This window comes from Bombina bombina, chromosome 2, assembly GCF_027579735.1.
Source record: "Bombina bombina isolate aBomBom1 chromosome 2, aBomBom1.pri, whole genome shotgun sequence".
In the NCBI taxonomy this organism is placed as follows: Eukaryota; Metazoa; Chordata; class Amphibia; order Anura; family Bombinatoridae; genus Bombina; species Bombina bombina.
This window is the reverse complement of record NC_069500.1, coordinates 1,105,631,796-1,105,655,226: the sequence shown is the minus strand read 5'-3', so window position 1 is coordinate 1,105,655,226 and position 23,431 is coordinate 1,105,631,796. Positions and strand designations below refer to the sequence as shown.

Below are 23,431 nucleotides of genomic sequence, written 5' to 3'. Positions count from 1 at the left end.
CACTCCCATTTTTAACAGGTCTTCTACACAATGTAAGAATGCCTGTCTTTTTATGTGGTCTGAAGACAATTGAGACCTGTGGAACCACCCCCTTGGGGGTAGCTCCTTGAATTCCAGAAGATAACCTTGGGAGACTATTTCTAGCGCCCAAGGATCCAGAACATCTCTTGCCCAAGCCTGAGCGAAGAGAGAAAGTCTGCCCCCCACCAGATCCGGTCCCGGATCGGGGGCCAACATCTCATGCTGTCTTGGTAGCAGTGGCAGGTTTCTTGGCCTGCTTACCTTTGTTCCAGCCTTGCATCGGCCTCCAGGCTGGCTTGGTTTGAGAAGTATTACCCTCTTGCTTAGAGGATGTAGAACTTGAAGCTGGTCCGTTTCTGCGAAAGGGACGAAAATTTGGTTTATTTTTAGCCTTAAAAGACCTATCCTGAGGAAGGGCGTGGCCCTTACCCCCAGTGATATCTGAAATAATCTCTTTCAAGTCAGGGCCAAACAGCGTTTTCCCCTTGAAAGGTATGTTAAGCAATTTGTTCTTGGAGGACGCATCCGCTGACCAAGACTTTAGCCAAAGCGCTCTGCGCGCCACAATAGCAAACCCTGAATTTTTCGCCGCTAATCTAGCTAATTGCAAAGTGGCGTCTAAGGTAAAAGAGTTAGCCAACTTAAGTGCTTGAACTCTGCCCATAACCTCCTCATAAGAGGATGCTTGATTGAGCGACTTTTCTAGTTCCTCGAACCAGAAACACGCTGCTGTAGTGACAGGAACAATGCATGAAATTGGTTGTAGAAGGTAACCTTGCTGAACAAACATCTTTTTAAGCAAACCCTCTAATTTTTTGTCCATAGGATCTTTAAAAGCACAACTATCTTCTATAGGGATAGTGGTGCGTTTGTTTAGAGTAGAAACCGCCCCCTCGACCTTGGGGACTGTCTGCCATAAGTCCTTCCTGGGGTCGACCATAGGAAATAATTTCTTAAATATAGGGGGAGGGACAAAAGGTATGCCGGGCCTTTCCCATTCTTTATTTACAATGTCCGCCACCCGCTTGGGTATAGGAAAAGCTTCGGGGGGCACCGGGACCTCTAGGAACCTGTCCATTTTACATAATTTCTCTGGAATGACCAAATTGTCACAATCATCCAGAGTAGATAACACCTCCTTAAGCAGAGCGCGGAGATGTTCCAATTTAAATTTAAATGTAATAACATCAGGTTCAGCTAGTTGAGAAATTTTTCCTGAATCTGAAATTTCTCCCTCAGACAAAACCTCCCTAGCCCCTTCAGACTGGTGTAAGGGCATGTCAGAACCATTATCATCAGCGTCCTCATGCTCTTCAGTATCTAAAACAGAGCAGTCGCGCTTTCGCTGATAAGTGGGCATTTTGGCTAAAATGTTTTTAATAGAATTATCCATTACAGCCGTTAATTGTTGCATAGTAAGGAGGATTGGCGCACTAGATGTACTAGGGGCCTCCTGAGTGGGCAAGACTGGTGTAGACATAGAAGGGGATGATGCAGTACCATGCTTACTCCCCTCACTTAAGGAATCGTTTTGGGCAACATTATTATCAGTGGTATCATTGTCCCTACTTTGTTTGTCACAATTATCACATATATTTAAATGGATAGGAACCTTGGCTTCCGAACATACAGAACATCGTCTATCTGATAGTTCAGACATGTTAATAGGCATAAACTTGGTAACAAAGCACAAAAAACGTTTTAAAATAAAACCGTTACTGTCTCTTTAAATTTTAAACTGAACACACTTTTTTACTGAATATACGCAAAAGTATGAAGGAAATGTTCAAAATTCACCAAAATTTCACCACAGTGTCATAAAGCCTTAAAAGTATTGCACACCAAATTTGAAAGCTTTAACTCTTAAAATAACGGAACCGGAGCCGTTTTTACATTTAACCCCTATACAGTCCCTGGTATCTGCTTTGCTGAGACCCAACCAAGCCCAGAGGGGAATACGATACCAAATGACGCCTTCAATAAGCTTTTTCAGTGGATCTGAGCTCCTCACACATGCATCTGCATGCCTTGCTTCTCAAAAACAACTGCGCATTAGTGGCGCGAAAATGAGGCTCTGCCTATGACTAGAAAAGGCCCCCAGTGAAAAAGGTGTCCAATACAGTGCCTGTCCGTTTTTTTAACAATTTGCCAAGATTAAAATAACTCTCCTAAGTTATAAACCATTAAACATGCTTATATAGTAATCGTTTTGGCCCAGAAAAATGTCTACCAGTCTTTAAAGCCCTTGTGAAGCCCTTGTATTCTTATATTGAAAATTAAGAAAATGGCTTACCGGATCCCATAGGGAAAATGACAGCTTCCAGCATTACCAAGTCTTGTTAGAAATGTGTCATACCTCAAGCAGCCAAAGTCTGCTCACTGTTTCCCCCAACTGAAGTTAATTCCTCTCAACAGTCCTGTGTGGAAACAGCCATCGATTTTAGTAACGGTTGCTAAAATCATTTTCCTCTTACAAACAGAAATCTTCATCTCTTTTCTGTTTCAGAGTAAATAGTACATACCAGCACTATTTTAAAATAAACTCTTGATTGAAGAATAAAAACTACATTTAAACACCAAAAAACTCTGAGCCATCTCCGTGGAGATGTTGCCTGTGCAACGGCAAAGAGAATGACAGGGGAAGGCGGAGCCTAGGAGGGATCATGTGACCAGCTTTGCTGGGCTCTTTGCCATTTCCTGTTGGGGAAGAATAGCCCACAAGTAAGGATGACGCCGTGGACCGGACACACCTATGTTGGAGAAAGGGTAAAATTTCAATTTAGCATGTAAAATTAAAAGGAGTATAGTCCTGTTAAGTGTATGAATGTAATCTAAGCTCTTATAACATTTTAATATGTTTGTAACCAAAAAAACAACCAATTAAAAAAAAAAAAACGTCAAAATTTAGAAAAAGTATGTAAGGAGAACTTCAAGGCCCGAACCACATCCAAATTATGAAGTAACCGTTCCTTCGAAAAAGGAGGATTAGGACACAAGGAAGGAACCACAATCTCCTGATCGATGTTGCGATCTGAAACGACCTTAGGAAGAAAACCTAACCCAGTACGAAGAACAGCCTTATCAGGTAAGGAGGCTCACATTGCAAGGCAGCTATTTCAGAGACTCTGCGTCCCGAAGCAATAGCCAGTAGAAAAAGAACCTTCCAAGACAGTAATTTAATGTCAACTACATGCATAGGTTCAAACGGAGCATTCTGCAAAACTCTAAGAACAAGATTTAAACTTCAAGGAGGAGCGCTAGATTCTAGCCAGACCCTGAACAAAAGACTGAACATCTAGAAGCTCAGCGAGCCTCTTATGCAGTAAAACTGATAGGGCCAAAATCTGTCCCTTAAAAGGAGCTAGCAGAAAGGCCCTTCTCCAGACCATCTGGAGAAATAAAATAATCCTGGAAACTCTGACCTTATCCCAGGTGAATCCACGTTCTTCACACCAGAATAAGTAGGTCTTCCACACCTTATGATAGATGCGAAGAGTAACCGGTTTACAAACTTCAATGAGAGTATCAATAACTCTCTCAGAGAAACCTCTCTTGGCTAGGACTAAGTGTTCAATCTTCACGCAGTCAGCCTCAGAGAATCTAGATCTTGATTAACGACCTTGTTTCAGCAGATCCCTGTGACAAGGTAACTTCCATGGAGGAGATGAAGACATCCCCACTAGATCCGCGAACCACATCCTTCACGGCCACGATGGAACAATCAGTATCACTGATGCCTGCTCCTGCTTGATGGGGGTCACTACTCGGGGAAGGAGAGGTAATAGTGGAAAAAGGTATATTAGACTGAACCTCGAAGGCACCACTAATGCATCTATTAGCACCGCCTGAGGGTCCCTGGATCTCGACCCATACCTGGGCAGCTTGGTATTTAGACGGGACGCCATGAGATCTATCTCCCTCCCCCACCTGTTGCATATCTCCGCAAACACCTCGGGATGGAGAAACCATTCCCCGGATGAAAGGATTGTCTGCTGAGAAAATCTGCTTCCCAGTTGTCCACACCCGGAAGGAGGATCGCTGACAGCGAACAGTTGTGGGCCTCCACCCACTCCAGAATCCGAGATACCTCCCTCACTGCTATGGAGCTCTTTGTTCCTCCCTGGTGGTTGATGTAAGCCACCAAGGTCATATTTCTGATTGGAATCTGATAAACTGGGACGAACCCAGACGGGGCCAGAATGTTGATCGGAAGAGAGCTCTCTCTCGCTTCTGTAGTCACAATCTCCCAGGATGGTCTTAAAAAGGATGTCCCTCGAAAAAGGTGATCTGGACAAAGCCACCAAGAGAGTGTTTCTCTCGACCGGTTGTCCATAGAGATCTGTTGAGGACAGATCCTAATGATTGCCGTTCCACTGTCTCAGCATGCACAGCTGTAACGATCTGAGATGGAACCTGGTAAAGGGAATTATGTTCATGCTGGTCACCATGAGACCAATCAACTCCATACACTGCACCACAGAGGGCCTTGAGGAGGCCTGGAGAGCAAGATATGCCGAAGCCAGCTTGCAGCGTCTCTGGTCTGAAAAAAAGGAAATTTATGCTTATCTGATAAATTTATTTCTTTTACGATATGACGAGTCCACGGATTTCATCCTTACTTATAGGATATCGCCTCCTGGTCAGCAGGAGGAGGCAAAGAGCTCCACAGCAGAGCTGTATATATAGCCCCTCCCTTCCCTCCCCCTCCAGTCATTCGACCGAAGTTAGGAAGAGAACGGAAAGGCCAAGGAGTAGAGGTGACTGAAGTTTAACAAAAAATAAAAATAAAAACCTGTCCTTTAGAAAAAAATAACAGGGTGGGCCGTGGACTCGTCATATCGTAAAAGAAATATATTTTTCAGGTAAGCATAAATTTCCTTTTCTTTTACAAGATATGACGAGTCCACGGATTTCATCCTTACTTATGGCATACAATACCAAAGCAATAGGCAACGGATGAAAGGGAGGGACAAGACAGGAACCTAAACGGAAGGTACCACTGCTTGAAGAACCCAAAAACAGCCTCAGATGAAGGAAAAGTATAAAATTTGGAAAATTTGGAAAAAGTGTGAAGAGACGACCAAGTTGCAGCCTTGCAAATCTGTTCAACAGAAGCATCATTTTTAAATACCCATGAGGAAGCCACAGCCCTAGTAGAATGAGCCGTAATTTGTTCTGGAGGCTGCTGTCCAGCAGTCTCATATTCAACACGTATGATACTCTTCAACCAAAAAGAAAGAGAGAGGTAGCCGTAGCTTTCTGACCTCTATGTTTCCCAGCAAACATAACAAACAAGGAAGATGTTTGACGAAACTCTTTAGTCGCCTGTAAGTAGAACTTCAAGGCACGGACTACATCTAAATTATGTAACAGACGTTCCTTCTTAGAAGAAGGGTTAGGGCACAAGGAAGGAACAACAATTTCCTGATTATTATTCTTGTTAGAAACAACCTTAGGAAGAAAACCAGGTTTGGTACGTAACACCACCTTATCAGCATGGAAAATAAGATAAGGAGAATCACATTGTAAAGTCGAAAGCTCAAACTCTGCGAGCAGAAGAAATAACAACCAAAAATAAAACTTTCCAAGATAATAACTTAATATCTATGGAATGCATGGGTTCAAACGGAACCCCTTGAAGAACATTAAGAACTAAATTCAAACTCCAAGGAGGAGCAATTGGTCTAAACTTAGGCCTGATTCTAGTCAGAGCCTGACAAAAAGATTGAACATCTGGAACATCTGCCAGACGCTTATGCAGCAAAATAGACAGAGCAGAAATCTGTCCCTTTAATGAACCTGCCGACAACCCTTTCTCTAATCCATCTTGGAGAAAAGATAAAATCCTGGGAATCCGAACCTTACTCCATGAGAAACCCTTGGATTCGCACCAAAAAAGATATTTACGCCATATCTTATGGTAAATCTTTCTATTAACAGGTTTACGTGCCTGAATCAAGGTTTCAATGACAGCATCAGAAAAAACCTCGCTTAGATAAAATCAAGCGTTCAATCTCCAAGCAGTCAGCTGTAGAAAAATGATATTTGGATGATGGAAGGGAATGAGAAGGTCCTGCCTCAATGGAAGCCTCCACAGTGGCAGAGAGGACATGTCCACCAGATCGGCATACCAAGTCCTGCGAGGCCACGCAGGAGCGATTAGAATCACCAAAGCCTTCTCCGGTTTGATCCTTGCAATCACCCGGGAAAGAAGAGCAAACGGTGGGAACACATAAACTAGGTCGAACGACCAAGGCACTGCCAATGCATCTATCAGTTCGGCCTGAGGATCCCTGGACCTGGAACCGTACCATGGGAGCTTGGCATTTTGCCGAGATGCCATCAGATCCAATTCTGGACTGCCCCACCTGAGAATCAGAGCGGTGAAGACCTCTGGGTGAAGTTCCCATTCCCCGGATGAAATGTCTGCCTCCCAGTTGTCCACTCCTGGGATGTAGATTGCTGACAAATAACAAGAGTGAGCCTCCGCCCACTGAATTATCTTGGATACCTCTATCATCGCTAAGAAACTCCTTGTTCCTCCCTGATGATTCATGTAAGCCACAGTCGTGATGTTGTCCGAAGCCAACTGAGGCCAAGATTGAAGTGCATTGAATATTGCTTTCAACTCCAGAATGTTGATGGGAAGTAGAGACTCCGCTCTAGTCCACACTCCCTGAGCCTTCAGGGAATTCCAGACTGCACCCCATCCTAGTAGACTGGCATCTGTTGTTACTATCACCCATGAAGGAAGCACGTCCCTTGGGACAGATGATACAGCAACAACCACCAAAGAAGAGAGTCTCGTCTCCTGATCCAGATCTATCTGAGGAGACAAATCTGCATAATCTCAATTCCACTGCCTGAGCATGCTGAGTTGTAGAGGTCTGAGATGAAAACGAGCAAACGGAATGATGTCCATTGCCGCCACCAACAATCCAATTACCTCCATGCACTGGGCCACTGATGGCCGAGGATTGTACTGAAGGGTTCGGCATTTATTCAGAATCTTTAACTTTCTGACTTCCGTCAACAAGATTTTCATGAATATGGAATCTATTATAGTTCCCAGGAAAGGAACCCTTGTCTGTGGAAGACAGAACCATGTCGGTATGAGACTTTGTCAGTTGGTAAGACGACGCCTTGATTAGAATATCGTCCAGATAAGGCTACACTGCGATGCCCCGCGGTCTGAGAACCGCTAGCAAAGACCCTAGAACCTTTGTGAAGATCCTGGGTGCCGTGGCCAACCCGAAAGGGAAGAGCCACGAACTGAAAATGTTTGTCCAGGAAAGCAAACCTTAGAAACTGGTGATGATCTCTGTGGATAGGAATGTGAAGATATGTATCCTTTAAGTCCACGGTAGTCATATATTGACCCTCCCGGATCAATGGTAGAATTGTCCGAATCGTCTCCATCTTGAAGGATGGGACTCTGAGAAACTTGTTTAGACTCTTGAGGTCTAAAATGGGTCTGAACGTTCCCTCTTTTTTGGGAACCACAAAAAGATTGGAGTAAAACCCCTGCCCCTGTTCCTGTATTGGAACGGGACAAATTACTCCCATAGTGGAGAGATCTCTTACACAACGTAAGAACGCCTCTCTTTTGTCTGGTCTACAGACAATCGTGAAAGAAGCAACCTTCCCCTTGGGAGGGAATTCTTGAACTCCAGTTGATAGCCCTGGGACACGATCTCTAGTGCCCAGGGATCCTAAACTTCTCTCATCCAAGCATTGACAAATAGAGAAATGTTGCCCCCTATTATACCCGATCCATGCTGTCTTGGGAGCAGCAGCTGGCTTCTTGGGTTGTTTACCCTTGTTCCAAGCCTGATTGGGTCTCCAGGCGGGCTTGTCTTGTGCCAAGTTCCCTTCCTGTTTAGTGGACGAGGAAGAAGGGATTCCCTTGAAATTTTGAAAGGAACGAAAATAACTCTGTCTCCTTTGTTTAGATGTCTTATCCTGAGGGAGGAGGTGACCCTTACCTCCCGGTAATGTACAAAATGATCTCTTTCAATTCAGGCCCGAATAGGGTCTTTCCTTTGAAAGGAATAGTCAAAAGCTTTGATTTAGAGGATACATCGGCAGACCAAGATTTTAACCATAAAGCTCTACGCGCTAGAATGGCAAATCCTGCATTTTTAGCCGCCAACTTGGCGATTTGAAAAGTGGCATCAGTAATAAAAGAATAAGCCAGCTTAAGGGCCTTAATTCTGTCTAGAATTTCCTCTAAAGGAGTCTCAGTCTTAAAAGACTCTTCTAAGGCGTCAAACAAAAAAGCAGCCACGGTTGTAACTGGTACAATACAAGACATCGGTTGCAATAGAAAACCCTGGTGAACAAAAAGCTTCTTTAGAAGACCCTCCAATTTTTTGTCCATAGGATCTTTGAAAGCACAACTGTCCTCAATAGGAATAGTTGTACGCTTAGCCAGGGTAGATATAGCTCCCTCCACCTTAGGGACTGTTTGCCATGAATCCCGAGCAGTGTCAGCTATAGGATACATTTTCTCAAAATTAGGAGAGGGTGAGAACGGGATACCCAGTCTTTCTCATTCCCGCAAAATAATTTCCAAAATTCTCTTAGGAACTGGAAACTCATTCAAATAAGCAGGGACCTCTAAATATTTGTCCATCTTATACAATTTCTCTGGTGGTACCACTATAGAGTCACAATTATCCAGAGTCGCTAAAACCTCTCAAAGTAACAGGCGGAGGTGTTCCAGCTTAAATCTAAAGGACATGACGTCCGAATCAGTCTGAGGTAACGCACTCCCCGAGTCAGAGAGTTCCCCCTCAGACAGAAGTTCCCTACCCTCCAACTCAGATCCCTGTGAGGGTACATCGGAGATAGCCATCAAGGCATCAGAAGTTGCAGGGACCACATGGTTCTCAGTCCTGCTATGTTTGCCCTGTAACACTGGCAACTTAAACAAGACTTCTGTGAGGGTGGATGACATTACTTAATTTACCTTGCAGGATATGGCTGCAGTTGACGCCATTGAGGAACATGGCGTCGTTTGCGTGGGCATTAAAGGCTGTGACGCTCGGGGAGAAACTAGCGGCATACCCGGAGTCTCATTGGTCTGAGAGCAATCTCCAGGCATATCTGTATTAGAAAATATCTTCTCTTTACATTGTAAGGCCCTCTCTAAACAAGTGTCACATAGGGTAACAGGGGGTTCCACAATGGCATTTAGACACATAGGACATGTGCTTTGTTCAATGTCCTCCATGATACACAGAAAAAACAAGCAAAGTTGGTCGTTTAAATAAATTTTTAACAACAGAGTAGGTACTGTGTCTTTAAAAGAAAAAAATGTCTCTGTAACAAAAAGTCCGTATAGGTCAAAAAACAAACCTCCTTAATTAGTCCTATGTACTTCCTAAGTCATATAGCTTTAAGGGGACAAATAATACATTTTTATGAGAAAAAAAGCCAAATTCAGTCACCCCGTCGCAGCTCCTACCTCCACCTGTGTCGAGACCTCTCACCTGGCACACCTACAATCGCCTGTACTATATGTCAACAAGCGCACTAGGAGCTGAGAAGAAAGTGCTGCTGTTGGAACCCAGTTAGAAAACTGTGCAAAAGTGCACCAAGCCCCGCCCATCGTGGGCGTAAACAAGAAGTGGAGAACCACAAACAGAGCCGCCATGTTTTGGAGACATAGTAATCACAAACTGCATATTACTCCCAGCGTCAGCCTATTCTGAATAAAAGTTGCCCAGACATTGTGAGTCACCACGAACCCCCAGCGCTTCTAGTCCTTATCTGAGTCGCACTAGAATGTCTGGGAAAAAACACACACAATATTACGGTTCTCAGTCCCTGTACTAATGAGAATCTGCATAATGCCACAGATAAAAACAATATGACAGTTCTCAATCTCTTAGTATTAGTGAGATCTGTATACTGCCCAAATTAAGCCTTAAGTCTGTGTTCCCTGATAGAAACAAGATCTTAGCACAGTCACTTCTGAGATAAGCTGCAGAGCCCCAGAAAGAAAAGACTGCACTTACCTTCATGTTGAGGAACAACATGAGAATTCACAGTATCAAGAGGCCTCCTTTCCCTCCTGAGGTCCTGCGAAGACAGATAGGTCTTAGTTAATTCTCTCTAAGACCAATACTGAAGAGCAGTATAATGATGGGAGGCGCAGTGCAGGATAAAACCTCACCAGTTCCCATAATCATAACTTCCAGAAACTGCTCCTAAAGAAAAATAGTACACATCGGCACCATTTAAAAATAAAAAACTCTTGATTGAAGAGTCTAAACTAACACCTCAATTTACCTCACTCCTATCACTAACGCAGGCAAAGAGAATGACTGGGGGGGGAGGGAAGGGAGGGGCTATATATACAGCTCTGCTGTGGAGCTCTTTGCCTCCTCCTGCTGATCAGGAGGTGATATCCCATAAGGATGAAATCCGTGGACTCATCATATCTTGTAAAAGAAAATATCCACATGACTAGTGAGTCTATTATAGTGCCCAGGAATTCTACCCTGGTGCTTGGAATAAGAGAACTCTTTTCTAAGTTTATCTTCCATCCATGGGATCGTAGAAGAGAGAGAAGAGATTCTGAATGTTCTTCCGCTAGACAAAATGATGGTGCTTGTACCAGAATATCGTTCAAGTAAGGTGCTACTGCAATGCCCTGGGTTCTGGCCACGGCTAAGAGAGCCCCCAGAACCTTTGTGAAAATCCATGGGGCAGTAGCTAGGTCAAATGGAAGGGCAATAAACTGAAAGTGCTGATCCAGGAAGGCAAACCTTAGGAACTGCAAATGTTCCCTGTGCATTGGGGCATGAAGGTAAGCATCCTTCAGATCTATAGTGGGCATGAACTGTTCCTTCTGAACTAAGGGAAAGATAGACCTTATCGTCTCCATCTTGAACGATGGGACGTACAGAAACTTGTTTAAGCACGTTAGGTCCAGAAGCAGGCGGAAAGTTCCCTCCTTTTTTGGGACCACGAAAAAGTTTGACTCCTAAGAAAGACAGATCCCAAACACACACCAGAAAGGAATCCCTCTTTTCTGGTTTTGATGACAGACGAAGAAGGAATCTGCTCTTGGGTGGAAGAAACTTTAACCCAATTCTGTAACCCTGAGCAATGACCTCCAGGACCCAAGGATCCTGCACATCCCTGAACCAAGCTTCTGAGAAAGTCTGCCCGCTACCTGATCCATAGATGGACCGGGGGCAACCCCTTCATGCTGATTTAGTCTCAGTGGGCTTATTGCTCTGCTTGGACTTATTCCAGGACTGAGCCGGCGTTCAAGTCTTAAGTTGCTCGGTCTTAGCGAAGGGTTGCTGGTGTTGGAATTTATCAGAGCGAAAGGAATGAAAATTATTAGATTGTCCCTTAGATCTGTTCTTTTTATCTTGTGGTAGGAAGGCACCCTTGCCCCCTGTAACCGTGGAAAAACAAAATCTTACCCTTGAACGGAAGATAAAGGAGTCTAGATTTGGAAGTCAAGTCCACAGACCAGAACTTCATCCACAGAGCCGGCAGGCCTGAACAGAAAACCCAGCAGTTTTAGCATTTAAACAAATAATTTGCATATTCACATCACAAATAAAAGAATTAGTGACCCTTAAAGCCTTAATTATATCAAGGATAATATCGAGGGGACCTTCCACCTCGATCAATTCCGATAAGGCATTGCACCAGAAGGTAGCCACTACCGCAACTGCCGCTGCTGGTTGAAATAAATATCCCGAATGTTGAAACATCTTTCTTAACAGAGTTTCCATCTTTTAATCCATGAGCTCTTTGAACGACGAACTATCCTCCAGTGGGATAGTAGTGCGTTTTGCAAGCGTGAAGACAGCGCCATCCACCTTAGGGATGGAACCCCACACCTCCAATTGAGAGTCCGGGCCCTGGAACAGTTTCTTAAAGGCAGACGAAGGGGTGATAGAAGAACCAATCCTCTCCCATTCATTCTTAATAATGTTTGCCATCTTTACAGGAACAGGGAAAGTCTGAGAAGCAACCCTGTCTTTGTAAACTCTATCCAGTTTTGGAATTAAAGGTTCTTTGGGCAGTTTGGCCTCTGGACCCTCTAAGGTAGCTAATACTTTCTTTAAAAGAAAGCGCAAGTGCTCCATCCGAAATTTAAAATCTGGTTCCTACGCAATCGGAAGCTTAGAGGCAGCCGATTCAGACCCAGAAAGTTCACATTCTGAAGTATCAGAAAGAACTTCATCATCAGATAACCGTCTATCAGCTATAGCCAATAAACTAGATGATGACCCCTGGGAAGGATAGCAATATTTGACCTTTCGCTTGCACTTAGCAGGGTGAGGTAAAGCACTAATGGCCGCAGACACCGCCGTTTGTAACTGCGCAGTGAAGTCTGGAGGCAAAAGGCCTCCTCCAGATGGAGGATCAGGCGTGCTATGGGAAACTGCATGTGTATTAGGAGATGAAAGCAGGGTGCGCACCTCACGGGACGGGGACCCCACAGAGGTGGAAGGCTTAGTGGTATCAAACATGTTAACCTTTTTTGACATAATCACTTTCTCTAGGCATGAGGAACATAATTGATAGAGCGGGTATACCTTGGCCTCCTCACAATATTAACAGGCATTAGACTTAGGTATATAGGGAGTACCTCTAAAACATCAGAGTCCTCCATAGCTTTGGGCTATGTCCTAATATAACAATATATAACATATAAAACACGGCACCTTTATACCACAATGGCAGGGGGACTCACCACCTCCTATGACACAGATAACCAGCACGGTCAGAGAATAGGAAGTGAAACTTCGACCACACCCAGTCACATAGAGCGCAACCTAGGTCCACCTCCGCTAAGGAAAAGCGCACCAAGCTTGGAAAGCTGCGCAGCTCTAAAGTGAAAGTAACCTGTATGTTCCAACCTTAGCCTATGAGCCTCAAAAACATCTCGCACATAACGCAGTATAAATCAAATACAAATGTATAAAATTAATCCCCAATGTTCAATAATCCTCCCTAAGGAGATATTAACCGTTGATTATATACAGATAAAAGGAGCAACACTGTGACCCTGTCTTCTAGCGTTACCATATGTGTAAAAAAGGAAACGAACTTACAGGAATCTATGCAGTGAAACAAAAACACAGCCTCAAAAGTGTGACAGTCTTGTAGCATCGCTCCTGACATGGACTTGAGTGATGAAAGCAGGCAGTGAAACTCGTCAACACTGATTGCTTAGGAGCTGTTAATACGAGTCTGGATGGATTCGCATAAAGACTCTCCCTGCATCTCCCGACCCTAACTTTCGTCAATGCTCTCACTGAGAGGCTGAAAACACTACTTTAAACTCCAGTCCCATTTCAAAGGGTAAATACCCTTCATAACGAACTACTCCGTATCGTCTGACACTTCTCTGCCAACTTCCTGTGACGAAAGGCAAAGAATGACTGGGATATTAGGGAAAGGGAGAGCCTTTGGCTGGGGTGTCTTTGCCTCCTCCTGGTGGCCAGGTTCTGTATATCCCACAAGTAAGGAATGAAGCCGTGGACTCTCCTAATATTAAGAAGGAAAATAACAGTAGCAACTACCATCTTAAAAAGTAGCTAAGGCAAGCTCCTGGTCTTAGACATTAAATCTATGGTCATTTGAAAAATACCAGTATGCTACTTTGACATATGAGAAATGCAGACGACATTAGATGCCTAAATTTAGTTTTTTTTAAAAAAGAAGCAATTTTTAGTTAGTTTACCTGCATATGAACAAGACCATTCCCAGAATTTAACACGTATATACTCATAAAGGGGTCACCTGCATAAAAAGAAAAAGGTGTCAGCATGTTCCTTTTCTTAGGTGATGACTTTGCAAATATTTCTGGATCCTTACAGGAACACTATAATAACAGATCTCCAATACAAAGCAGGCCATACTAACCATAAGCATGTGAGTGTAAATTATTTAATTCATTTCAGTAAAAAGGTAAAAATACTCCGTTCCTGACCAAAATGTTATTCTTTCAAAGTTTCTGTGCATGATTAAATAAAAATCTGTTATTCTGGTTATCCATATATATTTAAAGTGATGGTAAACTTTTCCCTTTGAATGAACAGATCCGGAATGTTAGTGATATTTGAAACGCAGTTTAATTCAGTTGTAATGAAAATGCACTTTAACTTACTTACTGTAGATGTGATAATCAAATATCCACACTCACACCCACTTCAAAAGTAATGTTTTTTGTGAGCTAACTTTTCTCCAATCGGCGCACTTGCTACCATAAAAGATTGCTGATTAAGGGACAGTTCAAAAAGTTAGCTCACAAAAAAAAATACTTTTCTAGTGGGCGGCCGTAGCGAAGGGTATTTGAATGTCAGCACTACAATTAAAAAATAAGTTATACCGCATTTTCATTACAACTGATGAATTACACTATCTAAAATATTGGTAATGTTTCGGGTCTGTTTATACAAAGGGGAAAGTTTACCATTACTTTGAACAGTCTCAAAAATCGATAAAATTAAGAGTATAAATAAATAAATGTATATGTAATATTATGGGACAAAAATACGGTCATTTCTGGACTATAAGGCAGTCCCACAAAACAAATCTAAAGAAAAATAAAAAAAAAATGTTTTTTACTCTTCAGAAAACATCAGAAATGTGTTATTCCTCTTAAGAATAGAACAGCTTATGTCACAAAATACAGAGTTATACCCAATAACATACAAATAACATAATTTATGTAAGAACTTACCTGATAAATTCATTTCTTTCATATTAGCAAGAGTCCATGAGCTAGTGACGTATGGGATATACATTCCTACCAGGAGGGGCAAAGTTTCCCAAACCTTAAAATGCCTATAAATACACCCCTCACCACACCCACAATTCAGTTTAACGAATAGCCAAGAAGTGGGGTGATAAGAAAAAAGTGCGAAAGCATATAAAATAAGGAATTGGAATAATTGTGCTTTATACAAAATCATAACCACCACAAAAAAAGGGCGGGCCTCATGGACTCTTGCTAATATGAAAGAAATGAATTTATCAGGTAAGTTCTTACATAAATTATGTTTTCTTTCATGTAATTAGCAAGAGTCCATGAGCTAGTGACGTATGGGATAATGACTACCCAAGAAGTGGATCTTTCCACACAAGAGTCACTAGAGAGGGAGGGATAAAATAAAGACAGCCAATTCCTGCTGAAAATAATCCACACCCAAAATAAAGTTTAATGAAAAACATAAGCAGAAGATTCAAACTGAAACCGCTGCCTGAAGTACTTTTCTACCAAAAACTGCTTCAGAAGAAGAAAATACATCAAAATGGTAGAATTTAGTAAAAGTATGCAAAGAGGACCAAGTCGCTGCTTTGCAGATCTGGTCAACCGAAGCTTCATTCCTAAACGCCCAGGAAGTAGAAACTGACCTAGTAGAATGAGCTGTAATTCTCTGAGGCGGAGTTTTACCCGACTCAACATAGGCAAGATGAATTAAAGATTTCAACCAAGATGCCAAAGAAATGGCAGAAGCTTTCTGGCCTTTTCTAGAACCGGAAAAAATAACAAATAGACTAGAAGTCTTACGAAAAGATTTCGTAGCTTCAACATAATATTTCAAAGCTCTAACAACATCCAAAGAATGCAACGATTTCTCCTTAGAATTCTTAGGATTAGGACATAATGAAGGAACCACAATTTCTCTACTAATGTTGTTGGAATTCACAACTTTAGGTAAAAATTCAAAAGAAGTTCGCAACACCGCCTTATCCTGATGAAAAATCAGAAAAGGAGACTCACAAGAAAGAGCAGATAATTCAGAAACTCTTCTGGCAGAAGAGATGGCCAAAAGGAACAAAAAACTTTCCAAGAAAGTAATTTAATATCCAATGAATGCATAGGTTCAAATGGAGGAGCTTGAAGAGCCCCCAGAACCAAATTCAAACTCCAAGGAGGAGAAATTGACTTAATGACAGGCTTTATACGAACCAAAGCTTGTACAAAACAATGAATATCAGGAAGAATAGCAATCTTTCTGTGAAAAAGAACAGAAAGAGCAGAGATTTGACCTTTCAAGGAACTTGCGGACAAACCCTTATCTAAACCATCCTGAAGAATACTGTAATATTCTCGGTATTCTAAAAGAATGCCAAGAAAAATGATGAGAAAGACACCAAGAAATATAAGTCTTCCAGACTCTATAATATATCTCTCTGGATACAGATGTACGAGCCTGTAACATAGTATTAATCACAGAGTCAGAGAAACCTCTTTGACCAAGAATCAAGCGTTCAATCGCCATACCTTTAAATTTAAGGATTTCAGATCCTGATGGAAAAAAAGGACCTTGAGACAAAAGGTCTGGTCTTAACGGAAGAGTCCACGGTTGGCAAGAGGCCATCCGGACAAGATCCGCATACCAAAACCTGTAAGGCCATGCCGGAGCTACCAGCAGAACAAACGAGCATTCCTTCAGAATCTTGGAGGTTACTCTTGGAAGAAGAACTAGAGGCGGAAAGATATAGGGAGGATGATACTTCCAAGGAAGTGATAATGCATCCACTGCCTCCGCCTGAGGATCCCGGGATCTGGACAGATACCTGGGAAGTTTCTTGTTTAGATGAGAAGCCATCAGATCTATTTCTGGAAGTTCCTACATTTGAACAATCTGAAGAAATACCTCTGGGTGAAGAGACCATTCGCCCGGATGCAACGTTTGACGACTGAGATAATCCGCTTTCCAATTGTCCATACCTGGGATATGAACCGCAGAGATTAGACAGGAGCTGGATTCCGCCCAAACCAAAATTCGAGATACTTCTTTCATAGCCAGAGGACTGTGAGTCCCTCCTTGATGATTGATGTATGCCACAGTTGTGACATTGTCTATCTGAAAACAAATGAACAACTCTCTCTTCAGAAGAGGCCAAGACTGAAGAGCTCTGAAAATTGCACGGAGTTCAAAAATATTGATCGGAAATCTCACCTCCTGAGATTCCCAAACCCCTTGTGCCGTCAGATACCCCCACACAGCTCCCCAACCTGTAAGACTTGCATCTGTTGAGATTATAGTCCAGGTCGGAAGAACAAAGAAGCCCCCTGAACTAAACGATGGTGATCTGTCCACCATGTCAGAGAGTGTTGTAAAATCGGTTTAAAGATATTAATTGAGATATCTTTGAGTAATCCCTGCACCATTGGTTCAGCATACAGAGCTGAAGAGGTCGCATGTGAAAACGAGCAAAGGAGATCGCATCTGATGCGGCAGTCCTAAGACCCAACATTTCCATGCATAAGGCTACCAAAGGGAATGATTGTGACTGAAGGTTTTGACAAGCTGATATCAATGTTAAACTTCTCTTGTCTGACAAGGACAGAGTCAGACACTGAATTTATCTAGAAACCTAAAAAGGTTACCCTTGTCTGAGGAATCAATGAACTGATTGGTAAATTGATCCTCCAACCATGAACTTGAAGAAACAACACAAGTCGATTCGTATGAGATTCTTCGAAAATGAGAAGACTGAGCAAATACCAAGATATCGTCCAAATAAGGAAATACCAAAACCCTATTCTCTGATTACAGAAAGAAGGGCACCGAGAACCTTTGAAAAAAATTCTTGGAACTGAGGCTAAGCCAAACGGTAGAGCCACAAAACTGGTAATGCTTGTCTAAAAAGAGAATCTCAGACACTAAAAGTGATCTGGATGAATCGGAATATGCAGATACACATCCTGTAAATCTATTGTAGACATATAATGCCCTTGCTAAACAAAAGGCAGGATAGTCCTACAGTAACCATCTTGAATGTTGGTATCCTAACATAATGATTCAATAATGATAGATCCGGAACTGGTCTGAAGGAATTGACCTTCTTTGGTACAATGAAGAGATAAAATAAGACCCCAGCCCCTGTTCCAGAACTGGAACTGGCATAAATACTCCAGCCAACTCTAGATCTGAAACACATTTCAGAAATGCTGAGCCTTTGCTGTGTTAACTGGGACACGGGAAAGAAAAGAATCTCTTAGCAGGAGGCCTTAACTTGAAGCCAATTCTGTACCTTTCTGAAACAATGTTTCTGAAACCAGAGATTAAGAACGGAATTGATCCAAATTTCTTTGAAGAAAACGTAATCTGCCCCATACCAGCTGAGCTGGAATAAGGGCTGCATACTTAGGAGCTGGCTATAGGTTTCTATAAGGCTTGGATATATTCCAAACTGGAAATAGTTTCCAAACTGATACCGCTCCTGAGGATGAAGGATCAGGCTTTTGTTCCTTGTGAGGAAAGGAACGAAAATGATTATTTACCCTGGAAAGAAAGGGAAAGCAAAGTTGACTTAGAAGACATGTCAGCATTCCAAGTTTAATCCATAAAGCTATTCTAGCTAAAATAGCTAGAGACATATACCTGACATCAACTCTAATGATATCAAAAGATGGTATCACCAATAAAATTATTAGCATGTTATAGAATAAAAATAATGCTATAAAATTATGATCTGTTACTTGTTGCGCTAAAGCTTCTAACCAAAAAGTTGAAGCTGCAGCAACATCCGCTAAAAATATAGCAGGTCTAAGAAGATTACCTGAACATAAGTAAGCTTTTCTTAGAAAGGAATCAATTTTCCTATCTAAAGGATCCTTAAATGAAGTACTATCTGCCGTAGGAATAGTAGTACATTAGCAGGAGTAGAGACAGCCCCATAACCTTAGGGATTTTTGTCCCAAAAAACTCTAATCTGTCAGATGGCACAGGATATAATTTGCTTAAACGTCTAGAAGGAGTAAATAAATTACCCAAATTATTCCATTCCCTGGAAATTACTTCAGAAATAGCATCAGGGAGATAAAACACTTCTGGAATAACTACAGGAGATTTAAAAACCTTATTTAAACGTTTACATTTAGTATCAAGAGGACCAGAATCCTCTATTTCTAATGCAAATAACACTTCTTTAAGTAAAGAACGAATAAATTCCATCTTGAACAAATACAAAGATTTATCAGCATCAACCTCTGAGACAGAAACCTCAGAACCAGAAGAACCATTATCAGTATCAGAATGATGATGTTCATTTAAAAATTCATCTGAAAAAAAGAGAAGTTTTAAAAGACTTTTATGTATACTAGAAGGAAAAATAACAGACATAGCCTTCTTAATGGATTTAAAAAATAAAATCTCTTATGTTATCAGGAACACTCTGAAAATTAGATGTTGACGGAACAGCAACAGGTAATGTAACAGTACTAAAGGAAATTTTATCTGCATTAATAAGTTTGACATGACATGCAATACAAATAACAGCTGGAGAAACAGATACCAAAAGTTTATAGCAGATACACTTAGCTTGGTAGCTCCAGCATTGTGCAGTGATTTTCCTGAAGTATCTTCTGACTCAGTTGCAACGTGGAACATCTTGCAATATGTAAAAGAAAAAAACAACATATAAAGCAAAATTGATCAAATTCCTTAAATGACAGTTTCAGGAATGGGAAAAAATGCCAAAGAACAAGCTTCTAGCAACCAGAAGCAATAAAAAATGAGACTTAAATAATGTGGAGACAAAAGTGACGCCCATATTTTTTCGCGCCAAATAAGACGCCCACATTATTTGGCGCCTAAATGCTTTTTGGCGCCAAAAATGACGCCACATCCGGAACGCCGACATTTTTGGCGCAAAATAACGTCAAAGAATGACGCAACTTCCGGCGACACGTATGACGCCGGAAACGGAAATAGAATTTTTGCGCCAAAAAAGTCCGCGCCAAGAATGACGCAATAAAATGAAGCATTTTCAGCCCCCGCGAGCCTAACAGCCCACAGGGAAAAAGTCAAATTTTAAGGTAAAAAATGTTAAATTAAAATGCATTATCCCAAATATGAAACTGACTGTCTGAAAAATAAGGAAAGTTGAACATTCTGAGTCAAGGCAAATAAATGTTTGAATACATATATTTAGAACTTTATAAACAAAGTGCCCAACCATAGCTAGGAGTGTCACAGAAAATAAGACTTACTTACCCCAGGACACTCATCTACATATAGCAGATAGCCAAACCAGTACTGAAACGAGAATCAGCAGAGGTAATGGTATATATAAGAGTATATCGTCGATCTGAAAAGGGAGGTAAGAGATGAATCTCTACGACCGATAACAGAGAACCTATGAAATAGACCCCTTAGAAGGAGATCACTGCATTCAAATAGGCAATACTCTCCTCACATCCCTCTGACATTCACTGCACGCTGAGAGGAAAACCGGGCTCCAACTTGCTGCGGAGCGCATATCAACGTAGAATCTAGCACAAACTTACTTCACCACCTCCATCGGAGGCAAAGTTTGTAAAACTGAATTGTGGGTGTGGTGAGGGGTGTGTTTATAGGCATTTTAAGGTTTGGGAAACTTTGCCCCTCCTGGTAGGAATGTATATCCCATACGTCACTAGCTCATGGACTCTTGCCAATTACATGAAAGAAAACTTGCTTGCCCCATGGTACCCAATGATCATTTGGGAAATATAATTATTTAAATCTACTAAACATCATAAATTTCAAAAATGTGTCATCTTCCGACCACTAAATACAATCAAAACAATTATATTTTACTTGTTGTAATGCATAATTTTGCAGAAAGTTAATGGGTGTATGTTAACAGAGCCATGTCAATCCAGTGATTCATATATAGTAATGCAGTATGTAAAGACACTTTGTAACAGGCTGATATCCCATATTAAAGGACACGTTTCCTCTCTTTCTCAGCTCTGAAACAATAAACATGATGTCATTTTAAAAAACTTTGTTAAAATCAACCATATTGATCAGTATTGCTTTAGGTCTGAGGAAGCTCTCGAAAAGTCTGTCTTACTATGTAATTTGTAACTTTTTTTATATGGAGGGCTGGTCACTAACAGCAGGATTGGCGAGGGATCACATTACATTATCCTCACGCTAAAGGTAATGCCTCAAAATAAACTTACAATATAATTACATTTTTTAGTTAACAAGTACATAGGAAATTTGTTACTATTAATGGGTTTAACTTTATAAACAATTCAAAGTTACAGCATTGGGTTCAAATACGCATGCTTAAAGGGTTCAAATACACATGCATAAAGGGTTCAAATACACATGCATAAAGGGTTCAAATACACATGCATAAAGGGTTCAAATACACATGCTTCAAAAGCATTTTATTATTGCAATATTGTTTAGCTCCTGCAAAAAGAAAAAACACACAGCTAAAGTCAGCTTTAGAGCAGCACTGCACTACTGAGACCTAGCATGTGCGTGTAGCCACCAATGGCCAGCTAGTACCAAATAGTGCATTGCTGCTCCCAAGTCTACATATGCAACAATGGATAACCAACAAAACAAGGTTTTGATGATAGAATTAAATGGAAAAATCTCAAAAAATTGCATGTTATATCTGAACCATGAAAGTTTACTTTGACTTTCATCTTACTTTAATTACGTAATAAGTGTGGAACTGCTTTTTCGATAAATTACTAATGTCTCTTTTCTGCTGATGGCTACACAAAAACCTTTGACAAAGTGTAGATTTGGCAGTCACAGTATATATTGATACTCTTATTAGACTGCAACACTTATTATGACACACATTATACTGAAATTATAATATGACAAAGTTTAATATTATAAATCCAGGAAAGACGCACAGGATTTTCTACCCTGATGTATTTGTTTTATTAAGATAGATTATCCTTTTAGAAGCTGGGATGAACATGATACTTTATTCCAAATTCAGCCATCATAATTTACTAGATTCAGGTCTCTTACTCACTAATGCTTCCATTTTGGTCAGCTGTTACAAAGATCATAAAAATATTCTCCAGTAAGTATTTCCTGAGAGTCTCCAAGTCATGTTGGCTGCCGTCCAGCCTGACAGCAAAATAGATCTGAAGCAGCAGAGAGTGTTCAGACAGAAAGCAGCTCTGCGGGTTAGAAAAGAGCAAAGGCCTAGGTTACAAAACAAATCCTGCCATACATTAGTAACCCCTTTCCCTGAAAGACTCCTTTACTTACCGTAAACTGCTGTTCTTTTCTAAAAGAAATGCTGCACTTAAGACGGACTTGCCAAACACTGGAATTTATGGCATCTCCCTAAAAAATAAAAACACGAAACAGTCGTCTCTTTAGCAAGAATTATGCTCTACACGCTGCACAATGACAGAAAGTTACTTACATTTTTACAAAGGCACAAAAATATTTAAGAAGCCATATTCATATCGTTTTTCTTATTTATTAGAAGCTAATCTGAGGTTGCATGCTGTATATACATGAAAGTAAAATTTTACTTTACTGTCCCTTTAAGGTTGTCCAACACATATCCCAAGGGCCACTATACAACTTTTCTCCCCAAGAACAATGAAGAAATGAATGTGGTAGTATTTGCAATACTTGCAGGCTTATGTTAAGAGTATGGTTGTGTGAGATTTCAGTAAAGCATTTGACTGCAATTCCATGTCAATTGTCTTCCTCTCTGTATTTGCAACTCATCTTCACAGTTAACACCTGTCTTTGCTAAGCTTCTCCACAATATATCAGTTGTGTGTGTAAATATTGTTCTATGGAGAACTTATAAACTGCCTAAACATGTATTAGCTGAGGCTACATAAAATTATTATTTTAATTATAATAAACATTTACAAAAATATGTACTCTAACTTTGTGGCTGAAAGAATTTCCAGTGTGGTGTTTCATCTAAAAAGTTAAATCTCCCTTTTTTACAGCTATTATAATGGGATATGAAAACTTGATATATGATAGTCTTCTACAACCAAGAAGATGTAGACTGTTTTCAAAAACTTTAAAAGGAGTATTCTAATTAAAAAATGGAGCATTTAATGTTGAAAGTGTTTCTTTCTGCACAATAATGTCCCGTAATCTAAATTTTCATGAATTTTTGCTTGATATTTTTTGCTGCTCTTTAGCCTATCTAGGTATGCTTTTAAACAAAGGATGCCAAGAGAATGAAGCAAAATAGATAGAAGTAAAATAGAAAGTTGCTTGAAAAGACATGCTCTTTCTGAATCACTATCCTTTTAAATGCCCAATAGAAAACAAACATATTTCAATCCGGCTGCATTAGGACCTTGTAAATAAAGCATTCGCTCTCTCCCTCTGACAGTTTAGCTCCTTGATAGAGACCCTTTAAAGGAAGAACAGTTACAGTATGGAAACAAACTCCAGAGTGTCAAATGTTGTGCAGAGGAATTGAGAAACTCTTATAACACAGCTTTATATATGTCAAGCTCAATAGTTTGTTATGTAACACAAGCTCTGTCCCCAGGTTTTTATGTTGTAAGATTTTATGTTGTAAGATTAGAACCACAGTAGGTAGGCATCACTCTCAAGCACAGAGCAGACAGAATGAGAGCATTCAATAAACAGATGAACAACATAAGAAACACAAA

General features: G+C 40.9%; 1 protein-coding gene across 1 annotated transcript in view; it reads right to left on the bottom strand.

Moving 5' to 3' along the window:
• Window positions 1-23,431, bottom strand: part of TMEM131L (transmembrane 131 like) — a gene marked incomplete in the record, with an annotated part of 682,792 nt that overhangs the window by 415,862 nt on the left and 243,499 nt on the right. The window contains 3 exon segments of the mRNA XM_053703753.1: window positions 13,745-13,803; window positions 21,799-21,949; window positions 22,041-22,118. Of these exon segments, the coding sequence (XP_053559728.1) occupies window positions 13,745-13,803; window positions 21,799-21,949; window positions 22,041-22,118 (288 nt within the window).